This window comes from Petaurus breviceps, unplaced genomic scaffold (genome assembly GCF_028583685.1).
Source record: "Petaurus breviceps papuanus isolate PSGF00001 unplaced genomic scaffold, PetGlider_PUasm1.0 207, whole genome shotgun sequence".
Taxonomy (NCBI): domain Eukaryota; kingdom Metazoa; phylum Chordata; class Mammalia; order Diprotodontia; family Petauridae; genus Petaurus; species Petaurus breviceps.
The window spans coordinates 25837289-25859924 of NW_027185850.1; the positions used below are offsets into that span (position 1 = coordinate 25837289).

The 22636-nt window shown below is 48.0% G+C and overlaps 1 protein-coding gene across 1 annotated transcript in view; it reads right to left on the reverse strand.

Annotated features, from left to right (window-relative positions):
* Positions 1-385: 385 nt before the first annotated feature.
* LOC138164997 (ELAV-like protein 4) overlaps positions 386-22636 on the reverse strand; it is a 113348-nt gene continuing 91097 nt past the window's right edge. The window contains exons 4-7 of the mRNA XM_069093036.1: positions 7056-7209; positions 5207-5432; positions 3441-3479; positions 386-1074 (exon numbers count right to left, since the gene is read on the reverse strand). Of these exons, the coding sequence (XP_068949137.1) occupies positions 747-1074; positions 3441-3479; positions 5207-5432; positions 7056-7209 (747 nt within the window). The 3' untranslated portion in view covers positions 386-746. The remainder of the gene's footprint in view (positions 1075-3440; positions 3480-5206; positions 5433-7055; positions 7210-22636) is intronic.

The window sequence follows — 22636 nt, forward strand, 5'->3', positions numbered from 1 at the left end:
AGATTTTTCTTGAAACCCATTTTCAGCAAAGAGACCACCTCTTTGGCAACATTAATGATATTAAATTGTTAATGTCATCAGGTGTCCTCCTCGGCCCCATCCCCCTAACAGAAGGCTGCTGAGTTCACATGATATAAAAGAAAAGGAAAAGAAAAATTAAAAAAAAATTGCAAAAGTTTTTTTTCTTTCCTGTTTTGCAATTTTTATTATTCCTCTTTAATTTGAAGTTGGAGGGGTTTACCAATCTGATTGGAGTAAAATGTTTTTTGAAAAGGACAAAAAAAAAGAAAAATCTTGTTCTTTCTTTTTAATTCCATTGCTTTGTAAAAATTGTGTTTGTTTTTTTATGTTTTTTTTTCTGTGTGTTTTTTTTCTTCAAATAGGTGAATGGTCACCTTAAAAAGATTCCCCTTCAAAGAAGGCGGTAAAGTTAGCCGGCTGGGTAAAAATCCCTGTACATCGTCATCTATGTAGGTCATATTCAACAATAACAACTATGAAAGAACATTCAATGCATCAAAGATTTGTTTTTGTTATTTTCTAAGCATTATATAAAACCCTTTCCTGGTACATTTCAGGATATCCAATGTTTTAATACTTAGGCAACACTGGCTTAGAAAGTCCATGGTTGAACATAAGCCTCCAAAAGTTTGTTTCTCTCTCTCCTTCTCTCTCTCTCTTTTTTTTTGTGTGTGTTTTGTTCGTATATATTTATATATATATTTTAATAAGTAAGGATATGAAATTCAGGATTTGTGGGTTTTGTTGGTTTTGAAGGAAACTTGCAACACTCGGTCTCCCAGGCGGTATCCATTAAGGCTGGCGATCGCCATGGCGGCCTCATCATAATTGGTCATGGTGACAAAACCGAACCCCTTGCACTTGTTGGTGTTGAAGTCACGGATGACCTTGACGTTGTTCACAGCCCCAAATGGGCCAAAGAGCTGCCAGAGGACGCTCTCGTCAGAGTCGGGGGACAGGTTGTAGACGAAGATGCACCAGCCAGTCCCGGTGTGCCCCGGGATGTTCATTCCAACTAAGCTCGTCATCCCGTCGATTGTGATGGGGGAGAACCTGGGGAGCAAACAGAGTGGGGGGAAACCTTCTAGATGTCGCTCTGAGCATGGGATCACCACTCCCTGCTTTGCCCCTAATCCCAATGCACACGGAGACACACACAGAGACACACACAGAGAACACAGAGAGCTTAAGGTCTGTCCCCTGACAAAACAGAAACCTGTAGCATTTTCTTTTGACATGGGAGAGGGCCTGGAGGGTTCTCCTTGACTGGCCCAGGGATGTACTTACAGATTTGTCTGTTTCTATATTCTACCTGCATGAGAAGAATGGAGTGTTTTTGTGATAAAGGTTTTATTTTTCTTTCTTTTTTTTTTAATGGGGAGAAGAGGAGAGAATAAATCACTTGTTAATTGAAAACAAAATTAATAATAATTTTAAAGAGTGGCCTTAAAAAGACTGGCTCTTCTGGTAGTCAGCTCAAAGTGTAACCATTTCACAAATTCTGGTCAACTTTGAGTGGGGGATTTGATTTAGATTCTCCCTCTGAAGTACAGGGTAATGACTACTACCTTACCCCGAGTGCCTTTTGGCTTCCAAGAACACCTTCTTCACTATGGACACGGGAAGGTGGTGGTGGGGAGAGATTAGTCCCATTTCACAGAATGAAGAAACTGAGGGGGAAAGGGCTGAGATGTGAACAAAGGTCTCTCCCCTACTGAAGCAGAGGGCTGTTTGCTCTCACCTCACATCAAGAACTATGGCTACAAGGATATACAGTACAAAATAATAAAGTCACGTCATCCCAGGAATTTTGTATCCTCAACAGAATCTCTGACAATTAGGCACAGGGCTTCACACAAAGATGGTGCTACATAAATGCTAATTATTATTATTTTAAAAGTTTGGGTTTTTAAAAAATTCAGACCTGGATGATTAGCTATGTGTTTAATTGCCATTTTGATCTTGGACATGTTTTTTTTTTTAAACCTATTAGCAATAACCGGACACATATGCAAGGTGCCAGAGAGGTACAAGGAAGGTGCCCCCGACCCACCTTTAGCACATGCCCTATGGACTCCCTTTCTAGGGGCTCCTGATACTGGGCCCCATCCCCCAGGAAGGAGGATGAAGAGGTGAGAGGGAGAGGAGAATGCTGGGGCCAAAGGATAATCCAAGGACAGGAGAGAATTCTGCCCTTCTCCTCAGTCTCGTGATTCAGGTTCATGATGGAGGCTGAGAGTTTGTGTTCAGACAAGTTAGGACAGAGAGTCACTTACCATACAGGTTAGGGGTGGGTGGCTAGAATACTGTCTGGTTAAAGGATACAAGTGTCCTCCCAAATACGGGGGTGGGAGGGGGGTTTGGAATCAAGCGCTAACTGGAAGGAGAAGGAAAGCCCATGTGTGTCTAGTCAGCCAATGAGGCACAAACATGGGTCAATAACAGGTGACGTTGACGTGACACCTCCACCCCACCCATCAGAGAAACTCCCAGAAGTTCTGAGATCGAGCCTCGCCCTGTAGTTCAACCTGCCCCCCACCCCTGCCCCCAGCCCAATCGGACCCCCAAACTTCTTGAAATGAAACAACAAAAGAACGCAAAGAACTAAAAAGGAAGTTGGTGTAGGTTAAACCTGTGAACAGAAGACACCCAAGACCAGTTAAGGTGTACACAGTTAGGTTCCAAAGGCCGACTTAATGAGAAGCACTGAGGTGGGAGGCAGGGGACTGAGGCAACCTCTGTGGCCATCTCTAATCTAATTCTTTCCAAGGCCAAGGAATCATTTAAGATCATTTCAATCTGATTTAATCTTGTCAGATGATGGTCCCATCAATAAGACCTTTGTTGAGCACCTGTTGTATACAAGGCCCTTGTCATTTTTAGGAGTCTGTGTCTTCTAACAGTATCTTGGCAGTGCCTAAACTAGCCTTCAAAGGACCTCCAAGGCCCTGGTAAGTCGGAATTATTTGCCCAAGGCCATCCAGGTAATCAGCAGCAGAGCCAGGATTTGGGGTTGACTCCAAAGCCCAGAACTCTCTGCCACTATACCCCCATTGTTCAAGTTTGCAAAATTAGCTGGAGAAAAGACAGATGCTTTTCTCCTAAAAGTAGTCATCAGAGGGCCAGGACAGTCTTAAGCCAAGGCACTATAACTGTGACACCTGAACCAAGTTAGAGGCCCACCTGTAAATCAAAGAAAAAAATGTGAGACGCACACAGACTCTGCGTGCCCTTAAAAGAAACAAGCAAATGAACAAAAACCAACTGAAGTCCGAACTAAAAATTAAGGGTTTGACATGCTGGTGGAAGAAAAAAGTAATTAAAGAAATTTCAAAAGTTAGTGAATTAAAAAAAATAATAAATTATAGCACCCATCTGTGCCAACACGGACATCTGGCGATCTGCGGAGTCTTAATTACCTCTTTACGCCATAGGCCATATTAAGCAAATTGTCCAGCCTGAAAAGAGAAGGAGGGTCTCGGGGTTAATTTCTCACAGATGGCAAGACTGAGCAATGGAACGATTCATTCTGATGGCCCCCTTGTCAGACAGAGACACTCAAACCCTTCCCCCAACAGGCTTCCTAAGCCTGTGAGTGGCAGCTGCCCCTCTCAGGTCCTCAACGTGGTGGGATGCCCAGTGAAGAGCCACTGGGGGGCCTGCTCAGTCTGTCTCTCCCTCTTCCTCTCCTTACGCCTGCTCCTCCCTCTGAGCCTGAGCCTTTTTCTCTGAATTTCTGAATTTTAGGCTGGATCTAAGATAATTTTAAATGCCATTGTAACTATTGGCCTTTCACTGCAATCAAACTTGTGGATAAAGGATTTCTGTTTGACGTGAACCAATGGCACCCAGCTGTCCCCCTTCCAGACATTCTCCTTTTTGGGAGGAGGTGGTGGGCTCAGTAGGATAGAAAGAAGGAGAGAAGAATAAAAAACCCAAAGCCAGTAGCTGAATGCTGCTCACCCCAAACCATCCTGTATTGGGTGAATGGCCAGCATGCTCTAAGCCACCTCCCACCCAGCCCTCCCGGGAAAAGCTGCTCACACCCTGGGGGCAGCAGTAGCCATGGTTTCCATTATTAGAAACCTCCAGGAGAGGGTTTTTTACATAAATACTGTATGTGCAGTCACACAAAGTAAAAATGAGGTGACTTGGATGCTTGGTGAGGAAGAAATCATGAGCAATTTCAGCTCCCATTATTATTCCTGGTAATGGAGAGGACTCCAAAAAAGCTAATTGTCTCTCTTGACCCCCACCCCCAGCCCCCACCCCAGGCCAGTCCTTCCTGCCACATTCCTAGGAGATCCTAGGTAATGAAAATCACCCTTTAATTAAGGGAGGAGTGAGAAGGAGGAGGGGAGGAGGGGGAAGAGCACTACTGGAAATGTATTAGGGGCCATTAAGAGAATAGCTCCCCCTCCCATTAGTCATAGACCAGGCCTTCAGATAAGCAAATCACAGGAAAATCCCCTCCTCCCCCCACCAAAAAAAGGGGGAGAAGCTACACAGGGCTTCTGTCCATCAAAAGCAGGCATCCGGTGGTAATGACCCCAGGAAGCTAATTAGGCCTGGAATAAATCTTCCCAAACTGTGTTCTAGGCCACCAGGATCTTAAGGCAGACACAGCAGCTGGGATAGAGTCTGTATGGAAGCAGAGACCCACTCCCCAATCGAGCTACCTGCTGGGGAGTGGGCCTGGACTGTCCCTTGGGAATGCTGAGTGAGAATCAAAGAGGAAGCAGGAACTCTAGGGGTCAGGAGGTCATCAAGTCCAGCCTCCCCCTGCCCTGAGGGAAGGGACTGGCCCAAAGTCACAATGAATTTATGGCCTTCTTTTAGTGATTAAGGTTAAAAACATAAAAACTCTTAGGTCCTATTGCCTTGTCTATGGGTGCAGAAGAGGCTGGAAGGAGGGAGAGAATTGGGAACTCAACATTTTAAAACATGAATGTTAAATAAAACATAATTATTTTTAAAAGTTATTAAAAAAAATTTCTCTCTGTCTTCCTCTCTTCTGACCCCATCTTCTTGTCTATCTCCAGAGTAAAAAAGTACAAGAACTGAGGGAGACTTCAGTCAAGTCCCAACCCTTTCATTTTACAGAACACAATCTGGGGACCCCAGAGGAACAATGCCTCTACTGGCTTATCTGGCCCTAGTCCAGGCTCCTCCTGCCTGTCCTTACCTGAATCTCTGTGCCTGGTGGTGCAGGGGCCCCGGGTAGCGTCTGTTGGGTGACTGGTAGAGCTGCGAGAGCAGGGCCTGGCTCGTCTTCTGGCTGGGGTTGTTGGCAAACTTCACAGTAATGGGTTCCGTAGCACCGCTGGGCTTCTGGCCGTTCAAGCCTTTGATGGCTTCTTCTGCCTCTATTCTCTTGTCAAAGCGGATGAATCCCACGCCTCGAGAAACACCTGAGCAGGGAAGAGACCGTGGTTAGAGAAGAGGTGAAAAAACAAAAAACTGATCCAGGCCAGAAGGAGAAAACATATACTGCCAATCTCTCAAAGAATGTAAGCTCCCTGAGGGCAGGGACTGTTTCACTCTTGGCCCAGTACAGTAAGCACTCAAATGTTTGCTGATGGGCCAATTGATCTCTTCTGTCACTTTGCACAGGGCTCAGCAGACAGTAGATACTTAATAAATGCTTTGCCAGGGCAGCTAGGTGGCACAGTGAATCGAGCACCGGCCCTGGCATCAGGAGGACCTGAGTTCAAATCCGGCCTCAGACACTTAATACAAAAACTAGCTGTGTGACCTTGGGCAAGTCACTTAACCCCAATTGCCCTCCAAAAAAGAAAAAAAAAAAAAAAAAAGAAGAAGATATAATTCAACCAGTCACCTTCATCCATTTGCGGCTGAGCAAACTAGACTTCAAGGAAGATATATAAGTATCTGTGTACTTACACACCCACATCCTTCTTCAGTTAATACAGATGGAGAAAGACACACATATACATGTATATATCAACATAGTACACACACATAAGTACATTATATGTGATATATATTCATACACACACATGGGTATGTTCACACACACACACACACACACTCCTCCAATGAACATGACTTGGATCTTTTAATAGAATGTAAGCTCCCTGAGGGCAGGACCAAGGATGCCTTAGATCACTCTTTCAGCAAGGCCTAGCACAGGACTTACTGATGACTGACTGCTGAGGATTATGGCTGGCTTGGTGAAGAGGGAGTCCTCACCAGAAGCTTGGCCATCACACCTGCATGTGATTGTAGATTGTATACCTTCTGGTTGTAGCATTTATACATTTATGGGCATTTGGGATCAGATTTCCAGCTAGGAGGAAGCTGGAGATCACCAAGAGTGGGCTTCCTTTAAGGCCTCACCTGGTCTCACTCACTGGCTGTCCTCCACTACTATCTACTCTGGGTCTGTCTTGTCCCCACCCAATATTTACAGTTGTCTCCCTGATTAGAATGTAAACTCCTTAATGGCAGAGACTTCTTTGTTTTTCTTGTTGGTTTGGCTTTTTTTTTGGGGTATCCCTATTGCTTAGCATTTATACTTCAAAAATGTCTTCTTTATTGGATTTTTACAGAGGAGGAAACTGAGACCCAATGAGGTCACACAAGAAGTGTCCAGGCTGAGATTTGAATCTAGGTCCTCCAACTCTAAAGCTGGTACTCTTTGCCTCCAAAATATTAGAACCTTCTTTGTGCTAACCAGTATTTAAGCACCTACTATGTGCCAGGTACATAGTCTAAGGTAGTGAAGTGGCTGCCATCTGTGCTGGTGAATGGAATGTCCACACTGGTGAAATAATGGATCCTGAAGTCCAGAAGAGGAGTGTGTATGTGTGTGTGTGTGTGTTTCTGATACTCAGCATATGAGAGTTAAAATAAGGGGTGCCTGGATGCAGAAGGGTTAAACCTGCCCTGACTGACTCATCCCCTTAAACCTCACTAGAGCCAGATAGCAGCAGAGCTGGGACCAGGGCCTGTGCTCTTCAGCACCGTGGACAGGGCAGGGCAGGTGACGAGGAAAAAGCCCCCAAGGGAACCTGTGACTTGATCCACCAGGATGCGGGAGGTGATGATGCGGCCGTACTGCGAGAAGAGCTGCTCCAGTTCTTTCTGGGTCATGGTTTTCGGGAGGCCGCTGACGTACAAGTTTGCATCTCGGATGGATGCTGAGCTCGGACGGGCGTAGGAGACCTGGAGGGGGAAGGGGGAGAGAAGAGGATGGGGGAAAGAAGAGAGGTAAAGTAGAAGAGGAGGAGGATGTGGAGAGGAGGAGGGAGGAACAGAAAGACATGTGGGAAGAGGAGAGGGTCAGTTCACCTTCAGGCTATGGTGCCCACAGCCCAGCCACCCTCGCCCTCCCCAGGCGTCCAAGCTCCCACCTGTCTGCCTTCCACTGACCCCTTCTAGGGTCCTCGTGAGAGCCAGGAAAGCACTCCATCAACCCGAAATGAAGCAAGCCCACAGCCAGGGCTCTGTGGAGCATGAATCGGCAGGTGAAGGAACCAGTTCCGTGCCCCTCATCTCATGCACCGAATCTGACTGCTCAGAGCCTCTTGTCACCTTCCCCTACACACTCATGGAAGATAGATACCAAGTTCTTCTTCCCAGCCCTGGTGGAGAGGGCTCTGCGAGCCGCCCCACCCTCCTTGTGATCACATCCATACCGGGTGGGCCAACCCCGTCAGCTCTGGAGCCCCCCGACCCCCGAGGAGGCCAGACAAGGCAGCGGGAAGCGGGAGCCCAGCGGCGCCCCGAAGGGGAGGCGTGATTTCAGAGGAGTTATCTCCCTGCATCCCTGGGAGCTGTTTTCTTCCAAAATGCTAACGGAGACGTGTAAACAGATCTGAGATTCCGTCTGCAAGGAGCCAAGTCCCTGGCGTACACATAAGCAGAGCGCATTTCAGCAGACACTAATTTTAGATTTTTTAAATTTATTTTTATTTTTTTAAATTCAAAAGACAAACAACACCCAGTATTGGCAAGGATGCTTTGCAGCCATCTCTCCGGCTCCAGCTCTTTCTGGGGCAGCCATGGCTCAAAATAGAGCTGGCCAGTTCTACAGCCGGCCTGCTGCTGCCGCTGCCGCTGGTGTTGGTGGTGCTGGTGCTGCTGCCGCTGCCGCCACCGCCGCTGCCGCCGCTGCTGGACAGCGGCCTGGCCACCAGGAGCAGGCCTCGGCAAGCAGTCTTATTCAATCCAGACTATCAACCCGTGACTGGTGCACGCGTGTGCACAGACATGGGGACACATGTGTGTAAGCACAGTGAGGTGATCACAGAAGCCACATTTTCACTGCATGGGGGCTGGCACATTTGGAAAAAAGCCCGGGCCTGGTGGCCGGGTGTCCAGGGGCCTGCCCCTTGTCCCCTCTCTCCCCTACCACTGGGTCCCAAGTCCCTCCCCACAACACACAGGATGGATCACTTTCTCTGATCTTCCCTAAAAATAGACATTGACTCAACAGAGTGATGGGGTGAGAGTGACTAATGTTAGCTTCTGCTGATGAAGGCAGGGGAGGTGGTCTGTAGCATTTGGCACTGGGGCTTTGGGGTGGGAGGGACAACAGGGCCTTTAAATTCACAGGGGCCAGAGAGCCTCGGAGGGCTGTCAGCTCCTCCACCATAGGGGCAGGGAGGGCTTCTACCCTGGGCCAGCCTGGGCTGATGGCAGTAGAAACTGCCCCCCCCTGAGCCAGGTCTGAGTGAACCAAGGGGTCCATGGCATAGAGTTAAGAACCATTGAGAAGTAGGACTTGTCTTGGACCCTCTAAGCCGGCACAGGGACATTCTAGAACCCCAAAGAAGCAATCCAGGAGCCAGCAAGATGCTGGGGCTAGCTCTCAGTGGTTTCTTATTAGGGAGGGAGGCGTGGGTGTATCCCAACCTCACTCCCTGCCATGGAAGGCTAGGCTGAGGAGGCAGAGCTCGGAGCAAAGGGGCATTTTCTGTACAACAGGGCTGTATTAGAATCCCAGAATCTAGTCAATCAATTGGGTAAGCAACAAATATTTCCTAAATGCCTTAGCTAGGTGCCAGGCACTGTGCTTAGGAGGGGATGGGGAAGGGAAAAGTGTTTGGTACTAAGCCCCTACTATGCACCAGGCATTGAGAAGGGAACAAGTGTTTATTAAGTCCCTACTATGCATCAGACTGTGCCAGCAAAGGGGAAAGAAACTGAAATCTGCTTCTAAACTCCTACTGGGTGGCTGGTGCTTTACAAATGTTACCTCACGTGATGCCATATGCCAGGAACAAACACAAAAGGGAAACAGCAAAACCCACCCCCAAACCACATCCTTGATAAATGGCATTTATCACCTGCATAAGGGATGGGGAGCTCATTACCTCTCAAGGTAGCCCATCCTTTCTGCTGGGGATGCTCTTACTGAAGGGGAAGGCTTTCCTTCTACCACAGGAGGCACAGGGCATCTCCGAGGCTGCCTCCACCCCTGACTGGGCCTGAATTCCTACCATCTGGTTGTGAGCACAGGGAAGCTGCCAGCCTGGCACCAGCACCTTTTGGGAGTCTGGTCCCTCTGTCCATCTGCCTGCCTCCAACGTGTTGTGGGGGGAGGATGGGGTGCTTTTATCCTTCAGAACTCAATTCCCCAGAGCATTTCAGCTCTCACAAAGTCACATTATGAACCCGGTCTAGACCAACACTACTCAGCCAGAGGTCGGGAGGTAGGTAAGCTTGTATAGGAATGGGGCACATATATAAAGACATACATGTACAGTGAAAGAAAGAGTGAGCCAAAGGGAGAAATACAATCTCAGAGGTGCTGAGTCAATCAATTAATCAGCAAACATTTAGTAAGCACCCACTGTGTACCAGGTACTGAGACCAAAAGATAAGTGAAACAGTCCCTGCCCTCAAGAAGCCTGTGCTCTAGAGGGGAGGCTACATGTCCGCACACAAGCGGCTCGGGCAGAGACCAGGTGACTGGGCCATGTCAGCAACGGGGGGCGCTGGGAAAAGTCGCATGAAGAGTGTGGCACTTCAGGTAAGGCTGGAAGGGAGCTACAGGTTCCAAAAAGTAAAGGTGAAGAGGGAGAACACACAGCAGGCATGAAGGATGGCCTGTGCAAAGACAAGGAGGTGGGAAACAGGAACAGCAAATAAGCCGGTCTGGCTTCATTCGTCCACGTCTTGAGAACCATACACCCTCCAGACTGCGTCAAATCCAAAGCACAACTGGGCAACCACCCCCTTGGGAGGGTCTCTGATAAAGTAGGAGCCATCCAGCTTCTGCTAGAAGACCTCCATCAGTGGAGGACTCCCTCCCTCCTGATTCCCTCATTGTCCTTTTAGATTCTCTAAGGCTAACGAATCTTCTCACCAGGAGCCCCAACGGCCTCTCTAATGTCCCTCCATGCTGCTAGTACCCGGGTTATGAGGCCTCACCCAGAAATGGAATTCCCATTTGTAACATGAGAACAGAGTGCCAGGGTCCCAAAGCCACCAACTTAAACATTCCTCTGAATCCCCAATGCTGGGCACAGGCTTGTTAGCTGACCGACGACAAACAGACACTCATGGTACAACTGGCTTGTAAATTGGAGGGCACCCTTGGACTTATTCCCAAGGACTGTGGCCCCACTCTCAGAGCCTTGGAATTGAAAGAGAAGTCAGCAGACATTTGGTCCAACCGTGGCCCCAAGCAATAACACTCAATACTCCCAAGCCTCTGCCTCTTACATTAGAATGGAGGGATCCTTCTTCTTTCAGGGGGAGGAGAGGCTATTCTTCCAGCTCTATTAATCGGCTGGCAGCTGATGCCAGAGCAAAAAGGTCTGTGCGCGCTGACAGAATGTCTGCCCTTTGAGGGCAGGGGTGGTCTCACTTTTGTCTTTGGAGTCTTGGATCCTGGCACATGGTGGGTATTCCTATGAGTGGCAGCTACAGAATGCCAGACCTGGTGTCAAGATGGCCTCAGACACTTTCTAGCTGTGCGATGTTGGGCAAATTCCTATTTGCATCAGTTTTCCCAACTGTAAAATGGGGATAATACCACCCAGAGTAGTTGTCGGGGTCACATGAGATAAGAACTGTAAAATGCTTAGCACCATGCCCGGCATATAGTGCATACCATATAAATGTCAGCTACTATTACTCTTGTGACTTAATAAATGCTGGTGACAATAACAACAGAAATTATACAGCACTTGAAGGTTTGCAAAAAGCTTCACAAATATTATCCCATTTGATCCTGACAACCACCGATAGGTGCTATTATTATGACCATTTTACAGATGAGAAAACTGAGACAAAGGTTAAGTGACTTGTTCAGGGTCACACAGCTTAATAAGTAACAACCTTTTGAGGGAGGGGCTATTCGCATCCCCATTTTACAGATAAGAAAACTGAGGCTAAGAGAGTTTAGGTGACTTTGCCCCAAGTCAGACAGCTAATAAATGTTTGAGGCAGGATTCGAACTCAGGTCTTCCTGACTCCAAGTTCAATATCATGTCCACTGTGGGTTCTGGGTTGCAGAATTGAGTTCATCTATCTTTTCTCATCTTATAAAGGATCCTAGGAGAAGGGCCATGAAACACAGATTTTTTTTTTAAAGGAAGGAGTAATTGTTAGGATGATGTAAGACTTTGAAGTGGATCTTGTCCACCTGTTAAGGACAAAAGGGGGAAGGTCAGCGTGGATTCATTGGAGAGGGCCCCTGGTACAAGTGAAGTGGCCTCAGATGTTTCTCTCTTCCACCCCCACCCCTGCCTCTGCCCCCGGCTCTTAGGTCTGGTGGTTCTGAACACTTCTAGGAAGGTGACTTTAGAACTGTCAGAAACAAGGATAAAGAAAGACAGATATCCTCAGAATAGAGCCCTGGAAGCCCCCATGGACTGTCTCATCTGGAATACACTGGCTGCAACTGTAGAGAGGAAAGCAGTTTTGGAAGAAAACAGGAGTGCCCAACAATGCTAGGGAATGGCCTATAGCCATGGCTGGAGATGGGCTTCTGCCATCCACAGGTGACAGGGACCTTTAAGGTTTCCACCTCTGAGGACCCCATACCCTCAGCTCAGGGGCTGCCTCCTATGAGGGAGCATTTCTGAAACCTAATCAATGCTCTCAGACTACTTCAACGACCCTCCAGTTGCACATCAATGTACAAATTACGTTCTCTAAGCAGAATGTCAGTGCCTTGAGGACAGGGGCTTGTTTTATTTCTTTATTCTCTGTGCCTAGCCTTTTAATAATGTCTGAATGGAGAGTTCATCACCTGTCAGAGTGGGAACAAATTTTATAGATCACTTAATTCAACCCACTAAGCTTTACAGAGAATAAAAACTGAGACCCAGAGAGAAGGAACTTATCCACTAAACGTGGCTATGACTGTCAGAGCTGGGACTCAAACCCTGATTCTTCTGATCTCAAGTTCATGGTTCCTTCCAATCTATCTTATACAGGAATCCCCTCAACACTCTCCCTGACAAGGATCATTCAGCCTCTGCTGGGACACCTTCACTAATGAGCAACTGCTGTCAATTGTGCAGGAATGTTCCCCTCCTAGATGGATGCTTTGGCACTGGTAAACAATCTTTGGTCTCAATTCTTACCTAGCCTTAGTCATTGAATGGGTGTTGCCTCAGACAAACTGATACATGGGAAAGACCTTGATTTAAGAAGACCAAGGTCGCCCACTGCATCCTGGGCCATGACCGTTGTCTTGACTCTTATCTTGCCACCGTACTTCAACTTAAACTGCCTCACTTAAACCCAATTCACTCTGAAGTCAATTTGTAGCAGCCTCGTGGATCCCAGGGAGTCCTAGCTAATCTAAGACACCTAGATCTTCCCCCCCACAGACTGCCACCCAGGTTGCTTATCCTCTTCCTCCCATAGGCTTGCACTTAGGAAGTTAGTTGCTTTTCTGACACTACAAAACTTTCCTTGCCTCCCCACGCGAGGACTGCATAACCATCCCTCTTCCAAGAAGGGCTGAGCTAAAGCAGAACAGTCAAGGTGTAGAGGAATGACCTTCACAACAGTTACAATGACACACAGCAGCAGTCCTTGGGCTGAGCCTTAAAGTCTTCAGCCAGCTGCTTTAAGCCATGCCCCCTGCAGGCAGGATGCCCTGACTCTACTCCACTCAGCACTTCATTATCACAGCCCTGACAGCATGCTCGAATAGTTCTGAGTGTCAGGCACATGCACTACCAGAATGTCATTGAGGGCAGCCTCAGCCAGGATCTGAACCCAGATCTCTTCCACTTCCATCTCTAGATTCTCCACCCATTATGTCACAAATGCTTCTTACTTCTATGCAATCACTCCCCACATCCATAATTTGGCCCAGACTTCCTTTCCAGCTCTATTTCATGGCCTCACCTCTAACGATGTGGCAGGCACCAAAGCCAAGGGCTTTACAATTATCACTGGATCCTCACAACACCCCAGGGAGGCAGGTGGCGTTATTACCCCCACATTACAGGTGAAGACACTGAGACAGACTGAGGTCAAGTCACTCTCCCAGGGTCACACACAGCTATGAAGTTTTGGAGGCAGGGTTTGAACACCGGTCTCTGGCTCCCATTCCAGCCCTCAACCCAATATGACACCCAGATGATGTTACCTACCTCACAGGGCCAAAGAGCACAGTATTTACACAGGCTCAGAGCTGGAAGGGACCTCAACAAGCAGGGTCCAACCCTGTCATTTCACAGAAGAGGAAACAGACCCACACAGGCTAAGGGAGAAGTGACTTGTGCAAGGAGTTAGGGTAAGTTTTGAACTCCGGTCTTCAGACTCCAAATTCAGAACTCTTACCACTGTGCTGTACTGCCTCCCACAAGTGAACCCTAAAGCACCATAAAAATAGATGTGAATGCTGTCTCTCCCAACAAGGCTGGGAAACCTAAGGGCTGAGACTCTGCCATTGCTATCACTGCATTTCTCCAGCAGAGGCAACGTGGGCAGGTGCCCCCTCTTTCTCTGCCCCTACACAGAAGATGGAACTGAATGAGTCCTAAGACTTAGAATCAAAAAGGCCTGGGATAGCTGTGTGACTACAGGCAAGTTGCTAAACCTCTCTGGTCCTCTGTTCCCTCATCTATTAAATAAGCATTCTAATATCTGCTGCAATTACTTGACAGGGGAGTGAGGCTCAAATGCACAGTGGTCTATGTAAAGGGCTTTTCAGGCTTCAAAGAACTATGTCAATGTCTGTAGTTTATTAGGATGATTAACATAATTTTAAAAAATTATTCATTTATACAAGAATTTATCCACTTTCCCTCCCACTCATGCCCCAAAATGGCCAATTTTTCAAAGCAAAAAGGAAGCCCTCTAGACAAATGCACACTGTCCAGCCAAAGAAACTTCCAAAAACGCCCACATCGGCCACTTCCAGAAACGCAGTCTCCTTCCTCCTTCATCTGCAGGCTGCTACTTCTCCAGCAGGAGGTGGGGGGTTTGTGTCCTCTCCAGGGCCCTGGACTCATGATTTATCATTGCATCGATCAGATAAGCATTTTTATTATCTATGCCTGTGTCTAATTATTACCCAACTGGACCGTGAGGCCCCTGAGGGCAGGGCCTGCATCTTGGTTCTCCCTCAGCCAAAGCTTTGCACACAGCACATCATAACAAGGGAAGGAATGGCCCTTTACCCACACAGGAGAGGGGTGGGGGGAAGAATGGAAAAGCCCTATGAGCATCCCTAGATTTGGCCAGTACTACCCTTGGCCTTGTCAGGTCTCCTCTGGGACCCTTCAGGCATCCATCTTCCAAGCCTAGCTTTCCCTGGAAGCTGTCCCTTACTCCCCTCCCCCCCAGCCTCGGCTAGTGGGGAGAGGACAGGAGAGCTTTGGCTTTTCCTGGAGAAATATCCATGGGCAGAAGGTGGCTCTCTAGGAAGCATTAAGCACGGGTCGGAGACAGAAGTGTTGGAGCTTCAGGACAAGCAAAAGGGCCGTTTGCTGTATGGCTAGATTGTGAACTATGGCCATGGCCATGGAGGCCACCATTGTGGTCCTCATTTTGGACCCTTCTGAAGACAGGCAAGAGACAGACAGGAAAGTGAGCCTGGATCCAACATGGGTGGAAAAGCGAGCAGGCTTCCCACCACGTGGTGCCCTACCCCCAGGAGCTAAGGCAGAGGTCTTCAGTCTGGGACTAGAGCGAAGTGCTGACCTTGGCATCCGGCCCAAGCTCCCCTTCTCACCTCACTGCACATAATTCCTCCGGTCTAGCCTCCCTGCTCCTCACACACAACACCCCATCTCCCATCCCCAGGACTGTCCTCCCAGGCCTGGGACACACTCCCTCCTCCCCTCTGCCTCTGAGAGGCCTACGTCCCTAACTGCAGGAGGCTCATTCTCATCCCCTCTGCTGCTCCTGCCATGCTCTGCATATGGAGAGTGTTGCTATGAGATAAAAAAGATGAGCTCTCAAAGATCACAAAACATGGCGGTCCCTCCTCTCCAGGGGCTTACATTCTACTGTTACTCAGTGTTTTTTCATTTGGGTCTGACTTTTTGTGACCCCATTTGGGTTTGTCTTGGCCAAAATACCAGAGGAGTTTGGAGTTTCCTTCTCCAGCTCATTGCAGAGAAGCAAACTAAGGCAAAGAATTAAGTGACTTGTCCAGGGTCGCTAGTGCAGTCTGAGGCCAGATTTGAACTCAGGAAGATAAGTCTTCTGACTCCATGCCTGACACTCTTCTCTCCTGTGCTCCCTAGCTGCCCTTACCTTCTAAGAGGGGAAGATAAAATATAAAAAGAAGTTAGAAAGTGGGAGCAGAGACAGAAGGAGAAGGGTACCCATATGGGGGGCAGGGCTGCTGGTGTGGGTGTGGAGAATCTAGAGTCGGATGAGCTGGGAATGAAGGGAGCAGGGACTCTCAGGAGAACAGGCCTCAGGGAGGAGGGCAGGCAAGGGAGGGCTGATATCAAGGACCCCTGCCCAGGGAGTCGTGTGAGGGAATACCTGGGAGTCTCTGTCTATGGATTCTGCAGCTTCTTCATGAGTGTGGATGGTATCTCTTAATAAAATGTAAATTCTTTGAGGACAGAGACTTTAATTTTTACCTCTGCAACCAGGAATGTTTAGGCACCAGGAATGTTTAGGCATTAATAAATGCTTATTGACTGACTGAAGAACCCACTTAAATGACATGCTCCTGGAAATCTGTATTTTTATAAACTGGATTTTAAGATGGGGGAATTGATGAAGATGCTGCTAATGAGCTGATTCCTACTGCCCCCACCACCTCCCAGACTAGCTGATGAAATCCCAGGTTTGCAGTCTCAAAGGGTTTATACTTTGTTACCTCTTTATAAGGTATAAAGTTCTCTGATGAAAAATGATGGAATTAGAAGACCAATGGCTGGCCAAAAATTGGCCAAGCCCCTGGTGGGACAGCCCTTTAAAAAGAGAGACACCTGGGGCGGCTTGGTGGTGCAGTGAACAGAGCACCAGCCCCGGAGTCGGGAAGACCTGAGCTCATATCTGGCCTCAGAAACCTGACACACTTACTAGCTGTGTGACCTTGGGCAAGTCACAACCCCAACTGCCTTGCTTTCCCCCCTCCAAAAAAAAAGATACCCTCTATGAAGGAAGTTAGGCAGGGAATAGCTAAATGTAGCAGGGAACCCTGGCAGTGAAGAAGAGAGCTGGCTACTGGAGGAGGAATAGCCACTTAGCTCAGGGGGAGGGGAATCTGTCCCTCTTCCTCCTTACATCAGCTTTGGTAACTTTCAGTGTACTAATCTGCCTAGTAGGAGGCACTGCACCAAGCAGGGAAAGGCCTGTTGTTGAGCTAGGAGACATACTGAGGAGTGTGAGCTTTATGAGGGTGTGTTGATAAAGGAGCCAGTTCTGGCCATTAGGCAGTTCAGAGAGAAATGGGCCCAGGGACCCTAACAGAGCAACCTTCCAGAGGTGGTGCCACCCCCAGTGGGAGACACGCCAAGAAAGGCAAGGGCACCAGGGTCTTGGAACGCTTCAAGTGAATCATTTCTGTTTGGTGTGCTGTGTGTGTGTGTGTGTGTGTGTGTGTGTGTGTGTGTGTGTGTGTACATCCTACTTATGCTGCATGTAGCTAGGGGAGAGTGTACTCCCATTTGTCACCATTGTTCTTACAATGCCATCTCAGTAAATGCCTTTCCTCTGAGCTAACATTCTTTAGCTGACTATTAAAGGCAAACACCGGTGGGGGCTCATGAGCTCTAATGCAGAGCCAAATCCCAACCTGGGACAGCTACCTTTCAAGGGACCCTGCTGGGGAGGTAACCAGCCACATGAGGAAGTGCTAACCACGGAAAGGGACACTACATGAGTTCTATTTTAAATGTTATTAGGATTGACTGAAGGGTGTAGTTCCCATACCTCGAGCTCAGGAATAAAAGAAATTCACAACTTTCTCTTAGCTGGGACCCCTAATTCAATTCTCTCCCTCTGTTCAATCTACTCTACAAACTGCTGCCAGTCTAACTTTTCATAAATGTCATGTTTCCCCAGCCAAGAACATTAGATGGCTCCTTACTTCCTAACTGCATCCAAGCTAAACTTAAGACTAGATCAGGGGTGGGGAACCTGTGGCCTTGGGGCCACCTGTGGCTTTCTAGGCCCTTGGGTGCGGCCTTCTGAGTCCAGGTTTTACAGAACAAATTGTTTTATGAAGGGGATTTGTTCTGTGAAGTTGGGATTCAATCAAAGGACTGCACTTGAGGACGTAGAGGGCACACGTGGCCTCGAGGCTGCAGGTTCCCCACCCCGGACTAGATGGCCACTGAGGCCTTCCTGAGTTTTAGATCCCATGACTTTCTTATGGACTTCCCAACTCTAGCCCTCTCTGTTACTCTGGCCTCTCTCACTGTGCAGAAAAAGTCTCTTCATCCCTGAAGCTTTCCCTCTTTATCATCCCATTCCTGTGGTTTCCACCAGGATTTGGCTCCAATTACAGCCCATCTCTTAAGCATCCTCAGCATCTCCCACTCACGTATTTACAAGCATGTGCAGGTCTCCCCATCCCTAAAACAGACTTTCTGTGACCCAGCTACCGAACCAGGGAACACTCCCTTCTCTATTTCCAAGATGCCTGAGCTGTCAGACCTTTACCCAGTCAACCTCTACCTGGCCAGGAGTTCCCCCAATAACATCAAGCATCCATCCACCTTCTGGTTGGAGACCCCCAGTGACAGGGAGCCCAAGACCTCCCACAATGGCGTACTCCAGGCCTGCTCAAGCTGGTAGCAAAGCTAACTTTACAATCAAGCTGCAATCTGCTTGTAGCTCCCATCCGTCTGCTCCTAGTTCTGGCCTCTGAACACCAAGGTGAATAATTCTCAGCTCCCAAACACTGTCCTTATCGCCTCCCTCTCTCACTTTCCAGAGCATCTGTTATGGCCAACTCTTCCTCCCTCTAACCCCCATCTTCCACCCGATGTCTCCTCTCGCTTCACTTAGGAGACTTGAGACCATCTGTATCAAGCTTCCTGGCTCTGGGCTCCATTCCTGCAAACTTTTAAGCACTGCTTATCACCCACTCTTCTCCCACCCTGGCCCCAGCAGGAGGGGATCCCTGCCCCTCCTCCTTCAGCCTGCACTCGGGAGCTTCCCCCCCACCCCACCCCCACACCCCATGCATATCCAACTCCTTCTCCAGGCAGCCTACAAATATGCTGAGGTCTCCCTGATCCCCAAAATAACCCTTCCCTTGACATATCTATTTCATCCAACTATACGGTTCCACCTCTCTCCTCCCCTTCACTGCTACATTTCTTGGGGAAAAAATGTCTATGCCCAATGCTTCTATCACGACACTACCCACGCCCTCCTAAACTTCTTACCATCTGGCTATCTGGTTTTTCCTTTTTGTCACACCCCAGCCACCTGCCATTCTACCAAGGTGGTGATCCTGAAGGTTGCAGAGGACCAAATCCAATGGCCTTTTTTCACATCTCATGGCCTGGACACTGCTGACCACCCCTTCTCTTTCCTCAGCTTTAGACATGCCAATTTCCTGGTTCCTCTGACCTAGTTCATCACTCTCTTCTTGGCCCCCAAGATGGATGTCCCTGGAGAATCTACCTGGGGCCCTCTCCTCTTTTCTTTACACTCTCCCTCAGCTGCAGAGTTCTGGCTAGAGAGGATTCCCAATCTGTACTTCTAACAGGCCTCTTTGCCTGAGTTCCAGACCCAGCTTCTTCCCCACCCCCTGCTTTCCCAATGGCTCCAAAACTCCTTTTCCCAATGGTAGCCTCAAACTGCCTATGTCTCCTCCAATGCTCCCCGTGTAGAGCTATGAGGATGATCTCAGGTCCAGGTCCTTCCCTGATGCCGTCCATTCAGTTACCAAGGCCCATTGTCATTTCCATAGCCAGTCCCTGCTCCCTGTTCCCTTCACCTGAATTCCAGGCCTCCTTATCAGAAGCCTAGGCTACTGTAGTACTTCAGTAACAGGTCTTTTCATGCCTGCCTTTCTCTGACCGCCAAACCATTCATTCTTTAGAGGCTGCTAAACTTACCTCCTCTACATGAAGGTCTGGCCACGTCACCCCCTCCTGAAAACCCGTCTATGATTCCCAATTGTTTACTAAGTAATGAAAACAGCAATAACAGCTAACATGAATATAGCACTTTAAAATTTACGAAATGCTTGACATATTAGTTCATTTGTTCTTTTCAACCCCATGAAGTAGGGTATTAGTATCTTCATTTTATTGACTAGGAAACTGAAACAGAGAAGAAGTTTAGTGGGTCAAACAAACAGTAAATGTCTGAGGCAAGATTCAAATTTACACCTTCCTGACTCCAAGTCCACAGCTCTAGCTACTGCCCTACCCAACTAAATGAAATCTAAATTCTCTGAATGCCATTCAAAGCACTTATATTCTTGTGCTAGCCTACTGCCCTCTTTCTATGCTCCAGCCCCACCTGTGGACCTCAGGCCTACCATGCCTTCCTCCTCAGCTCCATCTCTCTGTTGGATTTCCATTCACTCTCTGATATCCAACTCAAATGCCATTTCCCTCGGGCCCATACAATGGTATTAATAACCCACATTTACATAGCACTTCTACTCACAATGCAGCATTGAAAATATTATTATCTCCCCATTATACAGCAGAGAACTCTTCGGCTATGAGATGTTAAATGATTCTGCCATGATTGCACAGTTAGGTGTAGGAAGTAGGCTTTGAGCTTGGATCTCCTGACCTCAAGGCCAGTCCACTGACGGGCTAATGAAGTCACTTGGGTTGACTAAAATGGGCTGATGTACAGAGTTGCCTTGGGGAAGAAAAGTCCAGTCAGTCACGATGTGCTCTGCACTTTGCTGGACACCTGGAGATCTAAATACAAACAAAAAGAAAGAGAATCCCTGGCCTTGAGGGATTTCCATTTTGATGGGTAGGCAGTATCTACTCTGCCTCCCCAGAGGCACCTCTCTTTTGCACACTCTCATTCCTTTTTAGTCAATAATTAATAAAGTTTCATTAAGCATCTATTGTATGTCAGGCACTATGCTAAGTGCTAGGAATACAAGTAAGAAAAAGACAGTGCCTGCCCTTGAGGAGCTTACCATCTAACAGGGGAAGACAATTCATAAAAGGAAGCTGAAAAGGTGTTGGGAGGGCAGCACCAGAGGTTACCTGGTACATGTCAGGAGTCAAAACTGAGCAGAGCAGCTGGCAGGAAATGAAGAGATGGCTGGAACTTCTGAGCCCTCTATAAAAAAAGGCTCTGGGAGGAGCCTTCTGCTCTGTCCTCCAGCCCTCTGATCAGGGGAGAGAAGTGATAAAGATATGGAGGAAGGGCTGAGTACAGAAGCCGCAGCCACCTCCCAGATGATGAGGTTTCCAGTGATGGGCTTACCCTGGGGCAAGCTGGCTAAGAAATGAGGTGGCAGTGATAGCTTCCAGATTCATCAGAAAGGAGCCTGGATCACCGTCCAAAGTCCCAGAGCCAGCATATGGCAGAGGCTGGGCTTGAACCCAGGTTGTTCTGGGCCTGAAGACAGCTCACTATTGGCTAGTCCAACATGCTTCTCACACATATACAGTGTTATGAATTAGAGCACATGTCATCTCTTCCTACTTGACTGCAAGCTCCACGAGGGCAAGGGTCCTGCTTCTGTTAATGCTCTATCCCAGGGTCTCAAACAGTGGTGGCCAGATGCACAAGAGACCTTACAGTTGATCTGCTGTTTATTATCCCCAGCACTCTCCCCTTGGCTTTTCAGCTCCCTTTTATGGGCTGTATCAACTGCTCCATTAGAATGGTCACTCCTTGAAGGCAGAGATTTCTTTTGCCTTTATTTTTTTTTGCTTCTATTTATATTTCCAGCACTCAGAACAGTGCATGAAATATAGTAAGCAAATTAATAAATGCTACTTGACTTGCCTTGCCTTTCCCCTTTCCACTCCTCTAGACGTCAGCTTATTTTAGTCAAGCCAGGTGTCTTCACTCTCCCATCAATGTGCCAACCTCCTGCCTACATGTAGGCTGCCATATGCCAATGGGGTGTTTACCCCTCACAACCTCTTAGGCACCCAAACGAAATGGTGGAAGGTGATTAGCCAAAGTACCCTCTCATGAAAATGCTACCAGGAGCCTAAGAACTAAGAACTCCATACCTGTCTGCCTCCAGAACTGTCTGCACAGGACTGGATTGTAAGAAATCCTTCTTTTCCCACTAGGTGCCGGCCCAACTCAGACTTAAATTCAGACTCACAAGTGTTAGAGAGGCTTCCTAGACCCTGCCACCACCCTGCCCCCTCAGAGAAGAGCCATCAAAACTTCAGCACAGGAGAAGCCAGAGGTTTCCCCAACACTGCGACCATGAATCTGAGCAACAGGAGGTAAAGACCCTCAGCTGGTTTTCTTTTGGGCTTAATTAATACACATACTGAGAGGTGAAAGCAACATGCTGGATTGTTCTGGATGCCTCTGAGAAAGTCAGAGTCTTCATGACTGACCAGGAGCCAAAGGCAAGAGGAATCCTCAAGGCTGCTGACTAAGGCATCGCCAGAAAAGTGTCCAGGCCACTGAAAGGATGTGTGTTTGTGGCCATGGGTGGGTATCCATGACCCATCAACCTGGACAGCTCCACAATCCTCACAGTGCTATATAAATGTAATCGTTCATACAGTGCTTTCCAGTCTTCAAAGAGCTTTACATATCTTATTTGAATCTTCCAAGAACACCAAGAAGCTGGTGCCATTATTATCCGAACTTACATACAAACTGAGGCAGTTGGGATGAACTGACTTGCCCAGGGTCACACAGCTAGTAGAGTCTCAGGCAGGATTTGAACTCAGTTCTTCCTGACTCCAGATCCAGGCCTCTATCCATCACACTCCCTAGCTATATTAGAGGAACAGGGAGAGAAGAGGCCAGATACCTTGGATCATGGGACACTGCCTTCAGACCTGGAAGGGACCTTCTAGGTCATACAGGTCATTCACCTAGGAAAAATGGGGGAAAGGTTTGAGGGTGCATAACTGGGCTCAAAACTGCCCCGAGCCTAGGCCACAGGTCATTTGAGCTCTATGGGGCCTCAGTCTGAACTATACTACTCAGAAATGCCTTACAGATCCATTTCTCGACAGTGGGTAAGTGTGTGTGTGTGTGTGTGTGTGTGTGTGTGTGTGTGTGTGTG